The following is a 17484-nucleotide window of genomic DNA, read 5'->3' on the forward strand; positions in this document are numbered from 1 at the left end:
GCAATGATGTTGATACTATTCTTTCATTGAAACAGTGGTTACACACTGAGTTTTAAATGAAAGATCTTGGCCCTCTTTATTACTTTTTTAGTCTTGAGGTTGCCTATTCTCGTCGAGGTTACTAAGTTACCTGGTGTCTCAACAAAAGTACATTTCTGATATTTTTTGACGAGCTGATATCACTGATCTACGTATTGCCTCTACTTTTATTGAGTTGTATCATCGACCCTTCTCTGTTGATGGTGAGCCTCTACCTGATCTCACTCGCTATCATGCACTTACTAGTGCTCTCGTCTACCTCACCATCACCAGGCCTGATATTGCATATGTTGTTCGTGTTCTTAATCCGTTTTGTGAGTGCACTCGCTTTACTTATTATGTTGCCCTTTTACGAGTTCTTCATTATCTTCATGGCACTATATCTTGATCTCTATTTTTCTCTATCACGTCTTCTCTTAAGTTATACGCTAATTGTGATGATCTACTATTGGTTTCTACATTCTCTTTGGTGATTCTCTTATCTCTTGGAAAAACAAGAAATAATCTACTATTGCTCTTTCCATCGCAAAGGCTAAGTATGGTGCTATGTCTTCTACTGCTAAGGAGGTTCTTTGGTTGTGTCAAATTTTGATGAACTTTGGTGTCTCTATCTTTGTCCCCACTCCTATATACTGTTATAACCAGATTGCCTTCAAAATTGTTGAAAATCCTGTATTCATTGACTGTACGAAACATCTTGAGGTCCTTTTTCACTTTGTTTGTCATCATTACCTTGCTGACAATATTCTTCTTCTTTATGTTGCCTCTACACAGCAGATTGCTAATTTTTTCACTAAGACCCATACTGTCTCCCAGTTTGGTAAACCCTCAGTTCATGACCCACCGTATACATTTACATTGTATTTATACATATATACATACTCATGTGTACACCATTCTTGTATTTATATGGGCTAGTTTACTCTAATGAAATGCATTCATTCTTTTCTCGCATCTTTTATTTATCAAAAAGAAGTGAAAATACTCTAGGAGGATTACATGCCTAAAAATATACAATCACATAGCTAAAAATATACAAAGAATGTTTGCTTAAAGAATATAAAAGATATGCTATATGATATCAATGGAAAGGAATATGCCAGAATATCGCGAAAATATGGAATGTAGATCATGTGTTATCACAAAGAATACTTAAATTCAAATAATACTTAAAAGATAAAACAACAAAATACTACCCACTTACCTAAAAGCTCTTCTTTTCCTTCGTCTCCCTAGCCTCTCGGTTCTTAAAAAAATCTTTATTCCTTTCTTTTATTGAGATACTACTCCACCTTTCCCCGTGCTCCCAAATTTGAAGCTTAAAGAAGAAAGAAAACAAAATAAAACAATACTCTCGAATCTACAATAATATTATTACAGTAATCATTTACAGTAGTACTGTACAAACTAAATTCGGCTACAGTAGTAGACTATAATAAAAATAACTACAAATGACAAGATTTGAGATATTACATTAGTGTATTTATGTAACTTCCATTATTGAGTTTTTGAACAAGCTTTGTAGGTTATTTTGTCAATAAAACTTTAGGGCAAAATATATTTTTCCTTGTTTTTAAGCACATGGTAAAGTAAAAAAGAAAAAAAAAAAAAACAAGAGCTTTTTCATTGGAGCATTTATTCGGTTCCATTTATTTATTTATTTATTTATTTTGGCAAAACTTCGTATAGCAAGCCACCTTGATTGTTATTTGGTCCTGCAGGTGCAATGCAAATATCAGTGACCACTGACCTCCAAATTTTTAACTATTTTTTTCATGGCGTTCAAAATGGTTTATATTTTTGCTGTGTCTGCATGAACAACATGGCTAAAATTATTAATTTTTTTTTTTGGTAAAATATTTAAAATCTAAACTAAAAAACCAATAAAATTAGGTTTGATTTTTTTTTTTCTTATTTCTTAATTTTATTTGCTTCTTTTCTGTCGATGGATTGAGATCAAAGATCATTCAATTCTTCTCAATATTAAAATTTATGAAAAAATATTAATATTTTTTTCTCAAAAAAAAATATTAATATTTTTTCATAAATTTTAAAATGTTTTATTATTTTCTAATTTTGTGGCCGTACATCTCTCCAACTGCATATAAACATCCCTTTCAATCTAAACAAGATGTACTACCAATTCAAAAGTATCGAATCCCTGTGAAATACACAACACGACTCCTAAAGCACGTGCTGTACATTTCTCAACCCATCAATGACGCCCCATCATACAATCCCTGATTCCCTCTCATAGTTGATATCAAACTACGACCAAGTCCATTTCTTCCCGCCATTTTTCATCTCTAACTTTTATTTATTTTTAAATTCCAATAAAAATAAAAATAAAAACTCATTTACTCCATTTATCACTTATTATTCATAGCTTAATAAATCGAATTCAAAATAAATAAATAAGCAAATAAAAAAAATGGTATAAAAATTTCTCCAATTTTTCGTCAAAACTACTATGTAGATAAAAAAAATTGTTATAAAAAATAATTAATACACAAATTTAGAATTAAATTTGAGTTTACGGTACTATTATAATATTGCTCATTTAATAGAATTAAATTTGAGTTCATGGTACTATTATAATATTGCTCATTCAATACAAGCTGAGTTAATAAATTATTAAGAGACGTTAAATTACTATAATTAGTGTTATACCGTACTTGCTGTCTGCCCATTGATACCTCTCTTGTGAGCATCATTAAATAAATAAATAAATAAATAAATAAATATTATTAAACAACAAAACTCTTCTATGTAACAATGGAAACACGTCGGTTTCTTCGGTGTTCCCTCCAATAGCTCAGCTCCATTTGGCCCGAAGGATCAGGTCTCCTCCTCCTTCTCCTCTCCCTCTCGCGCTTCTCCCTCGATCTTTGGATCCAATTCCATTGATTTCCCTTGTTCTTTTCTCCTCTCTGGATCTCCATTGACGCAAAGGGCTTCGCTGCTGTAATTCTCTCGGTCGGAATTGGAAAGGATAATGTCCAAGGTGGTTTATGAAGGCTGGATGGTCCGCTGTGGCCGGAGAAAGATCGGAAGATCCTTCATTCATATGCGCTATTTCGTTCTCGAGACCAGTGTCTTGGCTTACTACAAGAGGAAGCCCCAGGGCAATGTGGTATATAGTTTTCCATCCATGAATTTTTTTTTTTTTTTCATGAAATGATTAAAAATTGTTGCTTTTTATTGTTTTGATGTTGATTTAGGTGCCTCTGAAGACTCTTGTTATAGATGGGAATTGCAGGGTTGAGGACCGAGGCCTCAAGACGCATCATGGGCATGTGAGTTCTCTGTCTGGTTTTTTGTTATTTGTTTTTTTCTTGTGTGGCGGATAAGATTTGGGAGTTGAAGGAAGCCTGGTTCTACTCTGTAAGGTTGTGGCTGTTGTTGCACTGGCACTGGCCAATGGGGGATTAATTCAATTGATGTACAAGTTATCTCTTTGTTTTGAATCTCTGAAATGCTTATCTTTCGTCACTGTTGTCAGTTGATGGCCTTATTCAATTCATGCACTCAATTCTATGCTTGCAGAACTGAATGTTGGTTGAGTTATTTTTTTTCTTTTTCTTTATTCCTGTTTGTCCACTTACTTTTGATTGTTCAATCCTTCGCAGATGGTTTATGTGTTATGTGTCTACAACAAAAAGGAGAGCCATCATCGAATTATGGTGTGTGCTCAATTTCTTTTCCTTTTTTTTTTTTCTGGGTACTTAAGTTTTGCTCAATATGTGTAGTGCTTTAAACAGTATACTTGTCTGATATACTGTTCTCATAAACTGAAGGTTTGTTTTGGTCTTTCACTTTGATCCTAAATGCTAATTGTGCTTGCTGTCCTGCCTCAAACATGTGATATTTACTCTTGTATCTGGTAACAGATGGCAGCATTCAACATACAAGAGGCATTGATTTGGAAGGGGAAAATTGAGCTCGTCATTGATAAGGTATAGTAAGTGGGATAAATTTTGGGACTTCATTGCTTATACACATGTTTCTGTTTGCTTTTCTACTGGTCTTCTAAGCTAGAGAAATTTCCTTCCACAATTTACTTAACGTAGCAATCTGAAATGATTTCAGGCAGTAAGATCAGTTTTGGTTTTCTTCTTTTGGATAATTTTGCTTTGAAACATACATACATACATACGTACATTTATTTATATACATCTTCTAACTTCTTAGTAAACTGTTTTTAAAATTCACATTTAAATGGTTGCTAATGAAAATTCAAAGGCCCTCTGTCTATCAAAATATGGTGTTTAGTGAAGCTTCTTTGCTACATTATCTCCAAGTGTCTTTTAAGTTTCATTTGTGTGCAGCAGCAGGATGCATCTGTTGGTAATGGGAATAAGGTTTCTCCATCATTTGAAACCCCAGTGGATACTGGGCAAAGTACTTTTCCTTATGATCATGAAAATCAGTAAGTGACATAGTCTTATTTATGATCATGCAGACCAAATAAAGAAATATATTTTCTCAGAGTTTTAACTTTATACTTTATATGATTTTCTTTTTCTGCTCAAAATATTGGTTTTGGCTATGTATTTGGCTCAAAATCCATGAGAGTCATGCGATGTTAAGTTTGACATGAAGATTTAATGTTGTCATAGTAACAAATTGATTTGGTCATGAATAACCAAGGTCCACGTGAAGTTCTTTTTGAATTTGAATAATGTTCTAAAGCTATTTAAGATATTTAATAGAAAATTCTTCATCCAAGCAAATCAAGCTCTTAGGATATAAATTATGACTTGACCCATGAGTAATGCCTACCATAATTGATTTGGCATTCATATAGATATAGTTAATTACAAATCCTTAATCTATTTCTCCTCCTTTCTATTTATAAATAATTTATGCCCCTCCTGGCCCCTCTTATTTTAAATTTATCATTTGTTTCACAAGTTATCTGCATTAATTGGTATCTTATTTATGTGCACTACAACTGACAAGTTTGTGGTATGTGTAGCCCTGGAGATGAAGAGACCCACCCAACTTTGATGCGGAGAACAACAATAGGAAATGGTCTGCTATTGCTCTGATTACAATGTTTATGGGCTAGTTGCTAATTCTGTGTCCAGTAGTTTCTCTTTGAGACTTTTTCCCCTATATGTAGGTCTTCCTGATTCATTATTTGATTGGACTCGAGAGCCAGATACTGGCATACTAATCCAGGATAATATAGATCAAATTTTACCTAGCAAAAGGCATTGGCATCTGGTCTCATGCCAGAATGGTAAGTTGATGTACCTTTTCCTCTCAAGTCTCCTTTCCATCCCTAGGCATGCCATCGACAATTGTAGCTTTAGTAGTTTGTTTATCAGCCTTCAAGAACTGCTGAATCTCAACTAAGTTATCCAATTTTCTTGGGAGCATTTAATTTAGAGTTGCACATACTTAAATTGCAGGACTTCGCATCTTTGAAGAGCTTCAACAAGCAGACTACTTAGTATGTACTTAATGTGTGTTCCACATCTTCATGCTTGTCCTTAGTGATACTAAGAGTTTTATTCAGGATAAAAAATCCATGTTGTCTTGTGTATAGTGCAGCCAAGGAGCTGTAGTACTGCAATGAAGGCTGTGGGTGTAGTGGAAGCCACATGTGAAGCCATATTTGGCCTTGTAATGAGCATGGATGGAACACGTTTTGAGTAAGTTCCTTCTTTTCTGTGACTCTGTTTAGACATTTGAGTTTAATACCTTTCTTTTGTCTCTTTTGTTTTAGATGGGATTGCAGCTTTCAATATGGTAGCTTAGTAGAGGAGGTTGATGGACACACTGCAATTCTCTACCACAGACTGCAGTTCGATTGGTTCCCCATGTAACTTTTTAAGTTTCATGGCAGTTGGTAAATTTTTTGTATTAATTGATCTTTGCTCCTGTTGACAATTGTGCTGTGCATGATATGCTTGAGAACATAATCTGTGTCCCCTTGTACGGTCCAGGTTCTTTCATTGAAACCCATAATGGTAGCTAGAAATTGATTTTTTTTAAAAAAAAAAAAAATTATTCTATTGTCATTTTCTTTTGCTTCTCCTTTGCAACTATCCATGGTCCATGGTTTTACCAATGAAACCAAGGTCACACTTTGTCATGAACATGAAGCATCGTCACCAATATATTGCTCAAAATTAGAAAAGAGTAGGACACGTCTTAGATCAGGAATGCTTTCTTTTCTGTTTTTTCCCGAACTCGTAGTGGTGACTTCAGCATTCTGTCTTGACTTGTGAGAGTTCACATCAAATTTCATGTACTTGTGCAGGTTTGTATGGCCCCGTGACCTCTGTTATATGCGTTATTGGCGGCGTAATGATGATGGAAGTTATGGTATAAGTGTTCCATTTACATTATTTATTTTCTTCATTGCAATATCTACTGAATGATTATGTTGTCTAACTCCTGTGGATATAACTGTCTTTATGCAGTTGTCTTATTTCGATCTAGAGAGCATGAGAACTGTGGCCCACAACCAGGATTTGTTAGAGCACACATTGAGAGTACGTATCACATTTACTTTTGATCTCACCTCATTGATGGTGGAAAAAGTAAGGATTATCACCTTTATTATCTTCTTTCCTTCTATTTCAGGTGGCGGATTCAAAATTTCTCCGCTCAAATCTCGAAATGGGAAACCTCGCACTCAAGTGCAACATCTTATGCAAATTGACTTAAAAGGATGGCTTGTGGGCAATTTCTTATCATTTCGACAACATGCTTTGCTTCATACGTTGAATAGTGTTGCAGGTGTTACACTCTTGAAACTTGATGGTTTGATTAGACTCACTGAATTAGTGCATGAGTAGACTTCTTGTCATCAAATGATTATCATGTTCATGGTAGTTTGTCCAATTTGATTGTTTTCGTATTTGAAATGAGTTTTAAATTTCAGTATCATATGGTAAACATTGAAGATATTTAGAATACCTTTCTAAAGCCTTCTTTGTTATGTGTTTAAAACATATGAGTTCTCCCAGTAGTTCAATGAGCAAGGTCTATATAAGATGTTTCGGTTTATCATGTTCATCTAATTGGCTCCTTTAGGCCGTTTGAGTTTTAATTGCCAAAGAGTTCGCCTGTTAGGCCTTGTAGATACTCATAAAAGTAAATTAGGAAACAAAGAGAGAGTTTGCCAGAGAGTTTTGAAGAAGAGTTCATCAAATTGATTCTTTCCAAGTTTGAGTTGACTGGTGGGTGTATTTATATTTTTGATGTTGGGCAGGCCTACGTGAATTGTTTTCCCAAACAGATGAAGTCCATGTCTTTCCGAGGATTCCAGCCATGGCTAACATGGCTTCAAATAATGTTGCTAATAAGGAAATCAAAACCCCAGGAGCCTTTCCTCATCCTGTTCAATCGCTAGATCAAATGCATTCTGCTAGCAGACACTCAGTTATGATGGATGAGGACTCTGATGAGGAGGACGATTATCACATTCCTGAGCTTGAGCCCGAGGAGGTAAATAATATTCTTTTATCTCCCTATAACTGGAGCCCTTTCTTTTTATGAAATCAGAGTGCTTTACTATCTGTAGGCAGAGTCAGTGAGATGTGAAGATGAAACTAAGCAGACAGGTTTGTTATGTTTCTTTGTTCAGCATTAAATCTGACTCAGATTTGCCATATAATATTATTCATCATAATTTGGAATAATGGACATTCAGATCAAATCGATCTTTCCGGCTTTTCTGGAAATATACGCCGAGATGATGATGATAAAAGTCGTGATTGCTGGACAATATCAGATGGGAACAATTTTAGAATTCGCGGCAAAACTTTTTTCAAAGATAAAAGCAAGGTCATTATTACTCTCTTGGGGTCGAATGTTCCTGATGTTTCTGGAGCTTACTCCATCAGCACTTTAGCATTTTTTTACTTCTTATGTGAATTCTGTTGTTTGAGTTGTAGATTCTGGGAGGTAAGCATCTTATGGAGCTCGTTGCGGTTGATTGGTTGAAGGACACAAAACGTGTAGACCATGTTGCTAGGCGACAAGGGTGTGCAGCTCAAGTATGCATTGATGACTTGGTTTACAAATTTTACACCTAAAATTTTTCTTTCTTTTACTAGCTCTGTGAGAAACAGCATAATATCTTCTGCAAATGATGGTTGTTATCTGAATTCTCATCTGAAGCTGGATTAAAACCTTTTATTTTATTTTATTTTATTTTATTTTTTATAGACAGAGCTCTGTTTCTACTTTAAATTCTGTGGTTTTGCATTAGATATTTCTTCTTGTATTATTCCAAATGGTAAACATTCTCCATGTGTAGTTCCTTGAAAAACTCAGAACTATTAAAGGCTGAGGTTTACCAGATGCATTAAATAGCATTAGTTAATAAATAGATCTAATTTGGTTGAATGAGAACTGCTATATTAGCTGTAAGATTGGATTTTCCTTTATGGAGAAACTCTTCATTTTATTGTAAATGTGTTAAAACTGCTAACAAGAATAAGTGCCATACCAATTTATGAAAGAAAAATCGTCTAAATTTATTTGTTATTTTTTTTGGCACTAGTAATGACATGCCAGGTTAAATTTTATTTCTATATATTTTTTTTATTGTCAAAATTTTTAACTTTAATTAACTGGAAGTTTTCCTTCTGATGCAGGTTGCTTCTGACAAAGGGTTATTCTCATTTGTAGTAAATCTTCAAGTAAGTCTTCTTTTCATCTTTGGAATGTTTTGCTATCCTTGCTCCCTATATTGACATGAAGCTTCTATGTTCCAAAGGACATGGATATCTCTTACAATCCAATCCAAAATAGATTTTACCAGGATAAAAGGATGAGTTTTTATCAAAATTACTGGACTAGTTTGTTGCCAAAGAATTACCATTTCAGCATCCATGAATGTGTTTGTCAAGTGACTCCAGCTTGACATTATTTAAGACATTTAAAGTTTAGCCTGAGTGTTGTCCTATCTCAAAGAATGACAAAATGATCAATTAGTTCGTAATCTTCCATGTCACTAAATCGTCGTGTAGTTAGCTGGATACAAACAGCTTATGCTTTGTTATCACATGCACGAATGAAATTTACTAGCAAGTCTTTTCCAGGTTCCAGGCTCAACACACTACAGTATGGTCTTTTATTTTGTAACTAAGCATCTGGTTAATGGATCACTAACGCAGCGCTTTGCTGATGGTGATGATGAGTTTCAAAATAGTCGGTTGAAGCTCATTCCATCTGTTCCAAAGGTGTTAGTAACCTCCTTCATCCTCTTACTCGTAATAGAATTCTTGACTTTGCAATGGACCAAATGAAACAAAACATATGAAAGACAGCGTTCAACAATATATGTTGTATGAAATGCATAAGCTCTTTTATCTATGTTTTGCAGGGTTCATGGATTGTGCGTCAGAGTGTCGGAAGCACGCCTTGCCTACTTGGCAAAGCAGTTGACTGTACATATGTTCGTGGACCAAAGTATCTAGAAGTAAGAATATCACTCCGAATGGCTACCAAAATCTATAGCCTTTACTATCAGTTAGTTTATTAGCAATGTGCGCGCTTTAGTTAGTCTACCATTATAATTTTGAATTTGGTGGTATAATTAGGCAACTCATTTATGTGATAATGTATGAACTTTGTCAAGACTATTTATTGTTATTCCATGAGCATTAATAACTTGCTTATATTCTTTCAAAATTATCAGCTCTGTAACATGAACTTCAGTAAAATACATATAACAATGTTCAAACACAATAAGACCTGAACCTATTCATAAGCTGTATTGGCAGGTCATTGATGACTATTTGCAACCTTTGAAACAGATTTGATTAGTTCTCTAAATTATTAGAAATGTAACCTTATGCCCTTGTCTTCGGCGAAGTTACTCATGTCTAATAGAAGACATTTATGCAGATAGACGTTGATATTGGTTCTTCTACAGTTGCCAACGGAGTATTGGGACTTGTTTTTGGTGTAATCACAACATTAGTGGTCGATATGGCTTTTCTTGTACAGGTAATTCATATTATACTCTCTTGAACGTTGCAGAGAACTAATTTGCTACACATCGAAAAAGTTAATGAGTGATATTCATTATCTTTTTCATCAGAAAGTAGAATGAATGGTTATTTGTTTGAGTCTGGCTTCCACGAATAGCATTACTTATTTTACAATGGCAGGCTAACACCGAAGACGAACTTCCTGAGCAGCTTCTTGGCGCTGTTCGTGTATCACACATAGAACTATCCTCAGCAATAGTTTCCGGCCTACAGGACACCAGCCACTTTGCTAAATCAAATGACTGATTTAGATTATAGTTTTAATTCATTCGCTTTAGACTAAATTTTTCATTACTTTGGCCTTAAAATAATTAATCAACTCTTCAGATGCAGCAGCCTCACATCTTTGATTCTCAAGTGGCAAAGGTGATCCAGAACTCTAATTTTTTTTTTTATATATATATTTTTTTCTTCTTCTTCTTCCTTCTCTCATTTAGAACTTGTAAACTTATTCCCCCCACATTACTTTATTTGTGAATTTGGCCATTTATTCAGAGCATTCAGAAAATGAGACTAATGGAAACATAGTATGAACATAGATTATAAATTATATAATAATAAATATAAGATTTTTTTTTTCGAGAAATGTGGAATAATACATATAAGTTGTGGATGCAATGATGATTATTATTACATTACATTACATTAATTTGGTGCTCAAGAAGTCTAAGAAGGTTTCCAGCGAAGCCGAGGAGCTCCGCGGGAAGCCATCTTTGAAAATCGCCCGCAACGAGGCCGCCCGCGTGCGCATCTCAAAGTCCATCATGAGCCGCTCGATTCCTTGGACCACATGATCCTTTGTGACTCCGCTGCCGTCAGCAACAGGGTAGCCGGTCTTGAGCCGGCTCGTCACCAGCTTGGCGTTATACACCTGGTCCCCGTGGACCGGCCACGTCAGCATGGGCACGCCAAGCCCGATCGCCTCCACCGTTGAGTTCCACCCGCAATGCGAGATGAATCCTCCAGTTGACTCGTGGCTTAATATCAGCAGCTGCGGGGCCCATCCTTCGACCACAAGCCCTCTATCTCCGGCTTGGCGAGCCAGCTCCCGGCTCGTCTCCGAGCCGGCATGCAGAACCCAGATGAAGGGCCGATTCGACTCCTCTAGACCAGCCGCCAACTCCGCCAGCTCATCTTCTCCGAGACCCACCACCGTCCCGAAAGACACGTAGATCACTGAGCCACGTGGCTTGGAATCCAACCATTGGATGATTTCCATCTCGCTAAAGCTGGAGTCACGCGTGGGTCGTATCTCGTCATCGTGGATCATCACCGAGGATCCCAATGAGGCCTCCCAGAAGCGGGCCGGAAGTAATGGACCCACAGCCCAAACTGGCCTTTTCGTTTCTTTGGCTATGTACTCGATAAACGGACGCTCTAGATCGTCACACGTGTTGAACAAAAGGGCGATCGTGCCGTCCGTCTGCTCCAGTCCCGGAGGCGGTGGCGGACCAGAAGGCAATGGGTGACCACTCTGTGCCGGTGGCCCAGGTGGGTGACCGCCACGTGGCGGTGGTCGAGGGGTTAGTGCGTGACTGCCACCTGGCGGTGGCACACCATGGTGATGAATAGGTCCGAAAGGTGGAGGGGGAGGTGGGTGACCGCCACGTGGCGGTGGAGGGCGTCTAGGGGCGAGATCAGAGAGAGTTATGGAGATGTCATCTGGTAAACCAGGAACTGTCAGGATCTCACGAGAGCTGAGATCATCCAGCGAGATCTTACGCGTGGCGTGATCGAAAGCAGTGGAGCAGGCGCTGGAGGTGAAGAAACTAACGGCGGGGATTGAGAACTCTTTGCAGATCTCGAGTTCCCGTCTCATCATAACATCGACGATGACGCAGAGTGGAAGCGAGGACGGATCTCTGCCGTCCGTACGCTTGGTCAGTAGATCGCGAAGGGGGGATGAACGGTCGTGATGATGGTGTGGCTCAGGGGTTGCATCGCTCTCTACGATGTGGATCAGAGGGTGGAGAAGAGGCGTTGATGATGGTGATGATGAGGTGGAGAACGGGAGTAGGAGGGTAATATGGTAATTTAGGGAGGCAAGGCGGTGAGCGAGTTCAGTGGCCGGGAATACATGGCCGTGGCCGGGAAATGGGACGATGGTGATCTCACCGCGAGTGCTGGTAGTCATATTTCTTTGTGATTTTGATGATAATGGAGAAAATTATATATAGAGAGAAAGAGTGGGAAATAACTTTTGGAGTAAGGAACCATGTTTGACAACTTTGAGATTAAGAAATCATGCTTGACAAAACTGGTTGTTGGTTCATGTATTTGACTTTTGGTTGAAAAGCATTTCACATTGTTTTTCTAAGAGATTCCATAAACTTGGAATAAGACATAATTATATTGATTTTCTTATAATAGTTTTTTTAATGCAATATAATTCATTTTTAGAGAATTGGTATGTCCTTCCATGTCTAAAAGTTGAAAATTGAGAGTTTGAATCATTGATTTATTTATATTTTTTAGAAATATAATAAAAAAAAATAATAAAAAATTAAAAAATCCTCATTTTAATTTATATTGTCTCTAACATTCATCACACTTACTAAGACATAAATATCTCAATTTGTTGAAATTTTCACTAATTTGTTACATATAAAATCATCTTTATCTATACCACAAATATTTGTAAAATTACTTCAATAAATAAAAGTTATTTTATTTATGAATTTATTATTGTGCCATTTATATTTTTTGATAGGACTAGTGATAAGCAATAAGTCCCGCAATTAAGATTTCAAATCCTCGTTGTTTTAATGGGGAAAGGGAATGAAGTATTATTCCATTGCAGAGGTGTTGGTGGAATTAATTAATTAGATTAACTTGCCACATCATACTAGCATATCACTTTAAATTTTTTTATTTAAGATGTTTTCACTAAGAAAAAATTGGCTACCGTCAAAATTCCGTCATTAAAATCTCAATTTTCGTCACTATGTCTAGTTTCATGCTATATCGACGGACCATAAACCCTATTGCAACAATAAAATGCTCATCAAATTATACCTCAACGCTATATGTCTATATTGACAAAAATTACAACTATTATGTACAACATCGTTTCAGGATATACTGACGGAATAGAGTTTGTAGCATAAACCTATACTGACGGAGGCTTCCATCCCTATACTTATATTTCTAAATCAATTTTGAAAGTCTTTACTGACGGATAATACCTAATCTCTAAATAAATTTTAAAGTTTTAACTGACGGTATATTTATAGCTTCCGTCACTATATCTCCAATTTTAAATCAATTTTTAAAGTTTTACTAACTGTCGGATAGTGTTGTCAATATATATATATATATAGTTTTTTTTTTTTTAAAAAAAAAGTGGATAAACAACCAATTCATTGAAAAAGAAGTCACCAAGAATCGAAAGCAACAAAGAGATCAGGTCACCAGAGGTAAACCCCAGCTAAAACCACCAATTCATTGAAAAAAAGCCACCAAGAACAGAAAGCAACAAAGAGGCTGGGTCACTAGAGGTGAAACCCAACTAGAACAGAAACACACCCACAACAACGAAAAAAGGGAAGCATAGAAAGGGCCACACAACAATCGGGAGAGGTGCATCATTTGTGAGAATGGTGCACGCCAAAAATCTTAAATTAGACTGGCACCATCAATGGAAGTGGGTTATGGCTCGCTTGACGGAGCTAACAGTTCAAGGTGATCTTGGACCCTTGGATCCACAAAGGTCAGACTGCCCTTGATCGTAGGAAGAGATTCTTCAAGCTGAGATCTAATCGAGTCAGGGGCTGACGGATAGTCATGGAAGCTTCCGTTACTATAATTTATTTTTTATATCAATTTTGAAAGTTTTTACAGATGGTTAATACCATCAGTGCATTTATAGAATTTTTGTATATTATATAATTTGTAATATATTTCTCATCTGATAATAGATTAAACACAATAATAATAAATCACAATATATAAAAGAAATTTACCTCATCAAATCAAAAGACACATAACAAAAGTGTTTGTAAGTCATCAATCACAACAAATATAAGAAGAAATAACATGGGTTACATCATAAAATGATATTGCCTACAAACAAAAGAATGTCAATCATTTCCTAAGAAGAACAAAATGAAATATATAAACCAACAAAAGAAAACAAATCATATAATTTAAGGCAACTAACATGCGATGAGATCATCTTAATAGCACCTCTCGCCATTAATTCCTTAATTGCTCTCCATACAAATAAAAAAAAATCATATAATTTATAGATAATCTTTAAAAATTGCATAAATAGATGGGTTTGGAAAATTCTTATGTAGACTTGGTGAAATTACAAGACAGTCATTAAATATGAATCACTTGTGCATTAGAAAATTCATTAATTAACTGGTCATTAAATAGGTTGAATAACCTAGAAAGAGCATAAAAATAGATTTAGCTACACAGTTTTTTGATCCTGTAACGTAACAAGACAATATCACAAACACTATCTCAGAAAATTAAAATTAAAAACTAACAACAAAAATAATAGATGATAACTTCCAAGACGCTTGAATCTATGAAACCTCAACTCATTTTACTACTACTCTTGATAAATAGAGGTGGCTTGCAAGATAATATCATCCAATATATAACATGGAAAATCAAATCAAAAATCAAAAACAAAATAAACTTTCAATCTTATTCATTATCAATAGCAGAAACTACAAACCAGCAAGCAACATAATAAACATTAAATCTTATAAATGAAAGAAAACATGCAATCTTTAGAATATTAAGAAACATATTAGACTGACCTTTTCATTTCAAATCATTTGGGGATCCTTAGATGTTGCTTGTGAACCTATTATAACAAAAAACATTCAATGACATGGTCACAATAAATGGTAAAGAAAATTTATAAACTATTTGTGTGATTTTTATAACGCAAGTGTACGCTATCGCAAACAAGTAATATAATGATAAGAGAGTATCGTCCCACGAGGATTGAGTTTATTAATTACCAAAATTACTAACTCTAATTCTACTTTACTAATGAGATTGAAGAGAAGAGATTTAATTTAGAAAATCTAATTCAAGGACTAGAGAAAGATAGTTAGATGAGAAGAAATCAATGTCAAGAGATTCCAGAGTTTCCGAGTTCACCTAGACTAATCCCACCTAGATCATCTAGTTTAATCAATCAATGTTTGTTTCTTATGTTGTCATCAAATTTTCCTAAATTACATATTGATCTTTCTCAAGCATCAATAGCATATTCTGCTAGATAAGTTAACACCATCTCTGAGATAATTGTGAACCTATGGAACTATTAATCTCTAGAAATTTATAATGATGCATACAACCTCATAAATATCTCTATCTTATGATGATTGTATGATATTTCAACCAAGACCTAATTCAATTATCATCTCTCGGTCTCAAATCAAATTACCAATCATGCAATTGGTGATCAAGCAATCACAAGCATTAAGCATAGATTAAAATATCCAACATAGTCTTGAAACAAGCATCAATTGAATTAAACAAACATGAATTTAGGGTTTCATAGTATGGCTACATCATAGCCCTAGAAAAAGTATTTAGAACATAATAATTGCAAAGTTCGACATATAAATAAGGTTCATAATCAAATAAACAAAAAAAAACTCAAAAGTAAAGCCTGGCAATGAATCCGATCTTTGCTCCCGGCCTCTTGATCTCCGAAATTCTCCTCTCTTTTTGTCTCAACCCTAGCCCTTTTTATAACTTGAAATCAGGGTAGCAGCTAGGCGCCAAAGACTGTAGCGCCTAGGTGCTATACTTTCTGTTTAGCACCTCTTGATGTTGTAGTGCCTAAGCGCTGCATGCTAGCACCTAGGTGCTAGATTTTTTGTTTTGCTTATTCCCTCTTTGTTGAAACTTTGCTCTTATTTCTCCAATTTTGTGCTTTTTAAATGTTCTTCCTTCAAATTATTCTCTTTCTTTCCTATAATGCAATAACAATAAGATTAGGAGTAAAATTGGTTCAAAATAATTCAAAATTAATTCATTATGAGTTAAAGAAGGTCTATATATTGAGTGCAAATTATACTCATCATAAAGTAATCTGCAAAACATTACAGAGAATGATTTTATTGACCGATAAGATCATTGTTCCTTATAAATAACTTTCAAAGAAACTAGGAAGAATGAACAAAATATGTGAATATTATAAGCCCTCTATACATGGATATTGAAAATTTGTCAAACAACAACATTTGGCTATTAAATACTTACTCTATAGAAAATTTCATGCGGTACCAACTAGACTGACATTGGTAAAAACATACATGTCCTTTGGAAAAATATGTAGCATTAATTTTTTACATATATCAATGAAACATTGACAAAACTTAAAGTGCTAATAAACATAATGTGACAAATTCATGCAAGTCTAATAAAATGTTTGTCAATGTCATATATAGCAATACAAAAAGATAAAAAAACTATTTACCTTAGACCTTGTTAGGTTAAAAACTTGAATTTGAAGGTCTGTTTATATTTGGAGAGATATTTGGTGCACTATTAACATATGCAGGCTATTAAAAAGAGGCAAGAAAAAAAATTTTAAAGTCTAATATTTATCATTTACATTGCAAATTCAATACATATGTATATATATATATGTGTGTGTGTGTGTGTGTGTAAAGGTAAGAAATAAAATTGCGTGAATAAATATCCCAACAAAGAATCAAGATAGATTTAAATCAACAAATCAACACCTTATTATTCCCCATAACATATCAAAACTCTTGCAGACCTATTGTTCCTGATATTTAATTTAAAAAACCAGCAACTTCATAATTTAGAGTAAATAAATAAACACCTCTTGATTCATCAAGCGATTAACTTCTCCTATGACATCATTGACATTTTCATTAGGAAATCTGTTATTTAACAATGAAATGACAACAACCAATTAATCGCTTGTGATTATAATTCTACTTTTTGCTCTAATTTGTTGACGTATGACTTTAAACTTATGCCCTCTTCATTTCTTTTGGTTGATGAATCCAACTTGGAAGATGAAGCATATACATCTCCAATGCAATGGACAGGACCTTTGTTTCCAGGTCCTTTGACTTTAGTGTACACAATATTTTACCAAAACCATCCTTTTTTATTAGAAGAATCACCAAAGTCAATCATGTGCATCTTCATTTCCTCCTATGTAAATCAATAAGATGAAAGAACATCTATCACATTACTAAATGTTTGGAGTTTCAAGACATTCAGAATATAATAAACATATTGCATAGTTTTTAGAAAAAGAAAACATTATTACAACTTATGCTGCCTTTTCACTAACAATAGTTCCATCATTTTTTGTGCTGCTTAAGATATACATTTTCATATATGATGGTGGTATGCCATTAGCATCTTTGCTCTTCAATAAAAAAATTTTGATGGTCAAGAACTGGATATT

General features: G+C 34.9%; 2 protein-coding genes across 3 annotated transcripts; one reads left to right on the forward strand and one right to left on the reverse strand.

The window, feature by feature from the left end:
- The first annotated feature begins 2859 nt into the window (after window positions 1–2859).
- LOC120272537 (protein ENHANCED DISEASE RESISTANCE 2-like) lies at window positions 2860–10570 on the forward strand. Of its 2 annotated transcripts, none has more exons than XM_039279375.1 (22): window positions 2860–3172; window positions 3261–3335; window positions 3669–3722; window positions 3930–3995; window positions 4368–4468; window positions 5018–5073; window positions 5165–5284; window positions 5457–5497; window positions 5599–5699; window positions 5774–5869; window positions 6311–6375; window positions 6474–6545; window positions 6637–6792; window positions 7268–7503; window positions 7580–7619; window positions 7709–7842; window positions 7953–8054; window positions 8658–8702; window positions 9105–9245; window positions 9389–9484; window positions 9913–10014; window positions 10179–10570. In XM_039279375.1, exons 1-22 carry the CDS (start codon window positions 3035–3037, stop codon window positions 10302–10304), a joined length of 2163 nt encoding a protein of 720 aa, XP_039135309.1. In that variant the 5' UTR covers window positions 2860–3034; the 3' UTR covers window positions 10305–10570. The 2 variants fall into 2 exon arrangements, with proteins under 2 accessions (XP_039135309.1, XP_039135310.1); XM_039279376.1 differs by having other exon boundaries at window positions 4371–4468.
- A 128-nt stretch (window positions 10571–10698) lies between these two features.
- LOC120271552 (abscisate beta-glucosyltransferase-like) lies at window positions 10699–12192 on the reverse strand. Its single transcript, XM_039278238.1, has one exon. It carries the CDS (start codon window positions 12190–12192, stop codon window positions 10699–10701), a length of 1494 nt encoding a protein of 497 aa, XP_039134172.1.
- Between the last annotated feature and the right edge of the window lie 5292 nt (window positions 12193–17484).

The sequence above is a fragment of the Dioscorea cayenensis genome, chromosome 11, assembly GCF_009730915.1.
Source record: "Dioscorea cayenensis subsp. rotundata cultivar TDr96_F1 chromosome 11, TDr96_F1_v2_PseudoChromosome.rev07_lg8_w22 25.fasta, whole genome shotgun sequence".
In the NCBI taxonomy this organism is placed as follows: Eukaryota; Viridiplantae; Streptophyta; class Magnoliopsida; order Dioscoreales; family Dioscoreaceae; genus Dioscorea; species Dioscorea cayenensis.

Coding starts and splice junctions, on each gene's coding strand:
- LOC120272537 (XM_039279375.1), top strand. CDS start 3,035: ATGTCCAAGGTGGTTTATGAAGGCTGGATGGTCCGCTGTGGCCGGAGA. Junction 7,843..7,952: donor TTTTCAAAGATAAAAGCAAG/GTCATTATTACT, acceptor TTTGAGTTGTAG/ATTCTGGGAGGTAAGCATCT. Junction 10,015..10,178: donor ATATGGCTTTTCTTGTACAG/GTAATTCATATT, acceptor TTACAATGGCAG/GCTAACACCGAAGACGAACT.
- LOC120271552 (XM_039278238.1), bottom strand. CDS start 12,192: ATGACTACCAGCACTCGCGGTGAGATCACCATCGTCCCATTTCCCGGC.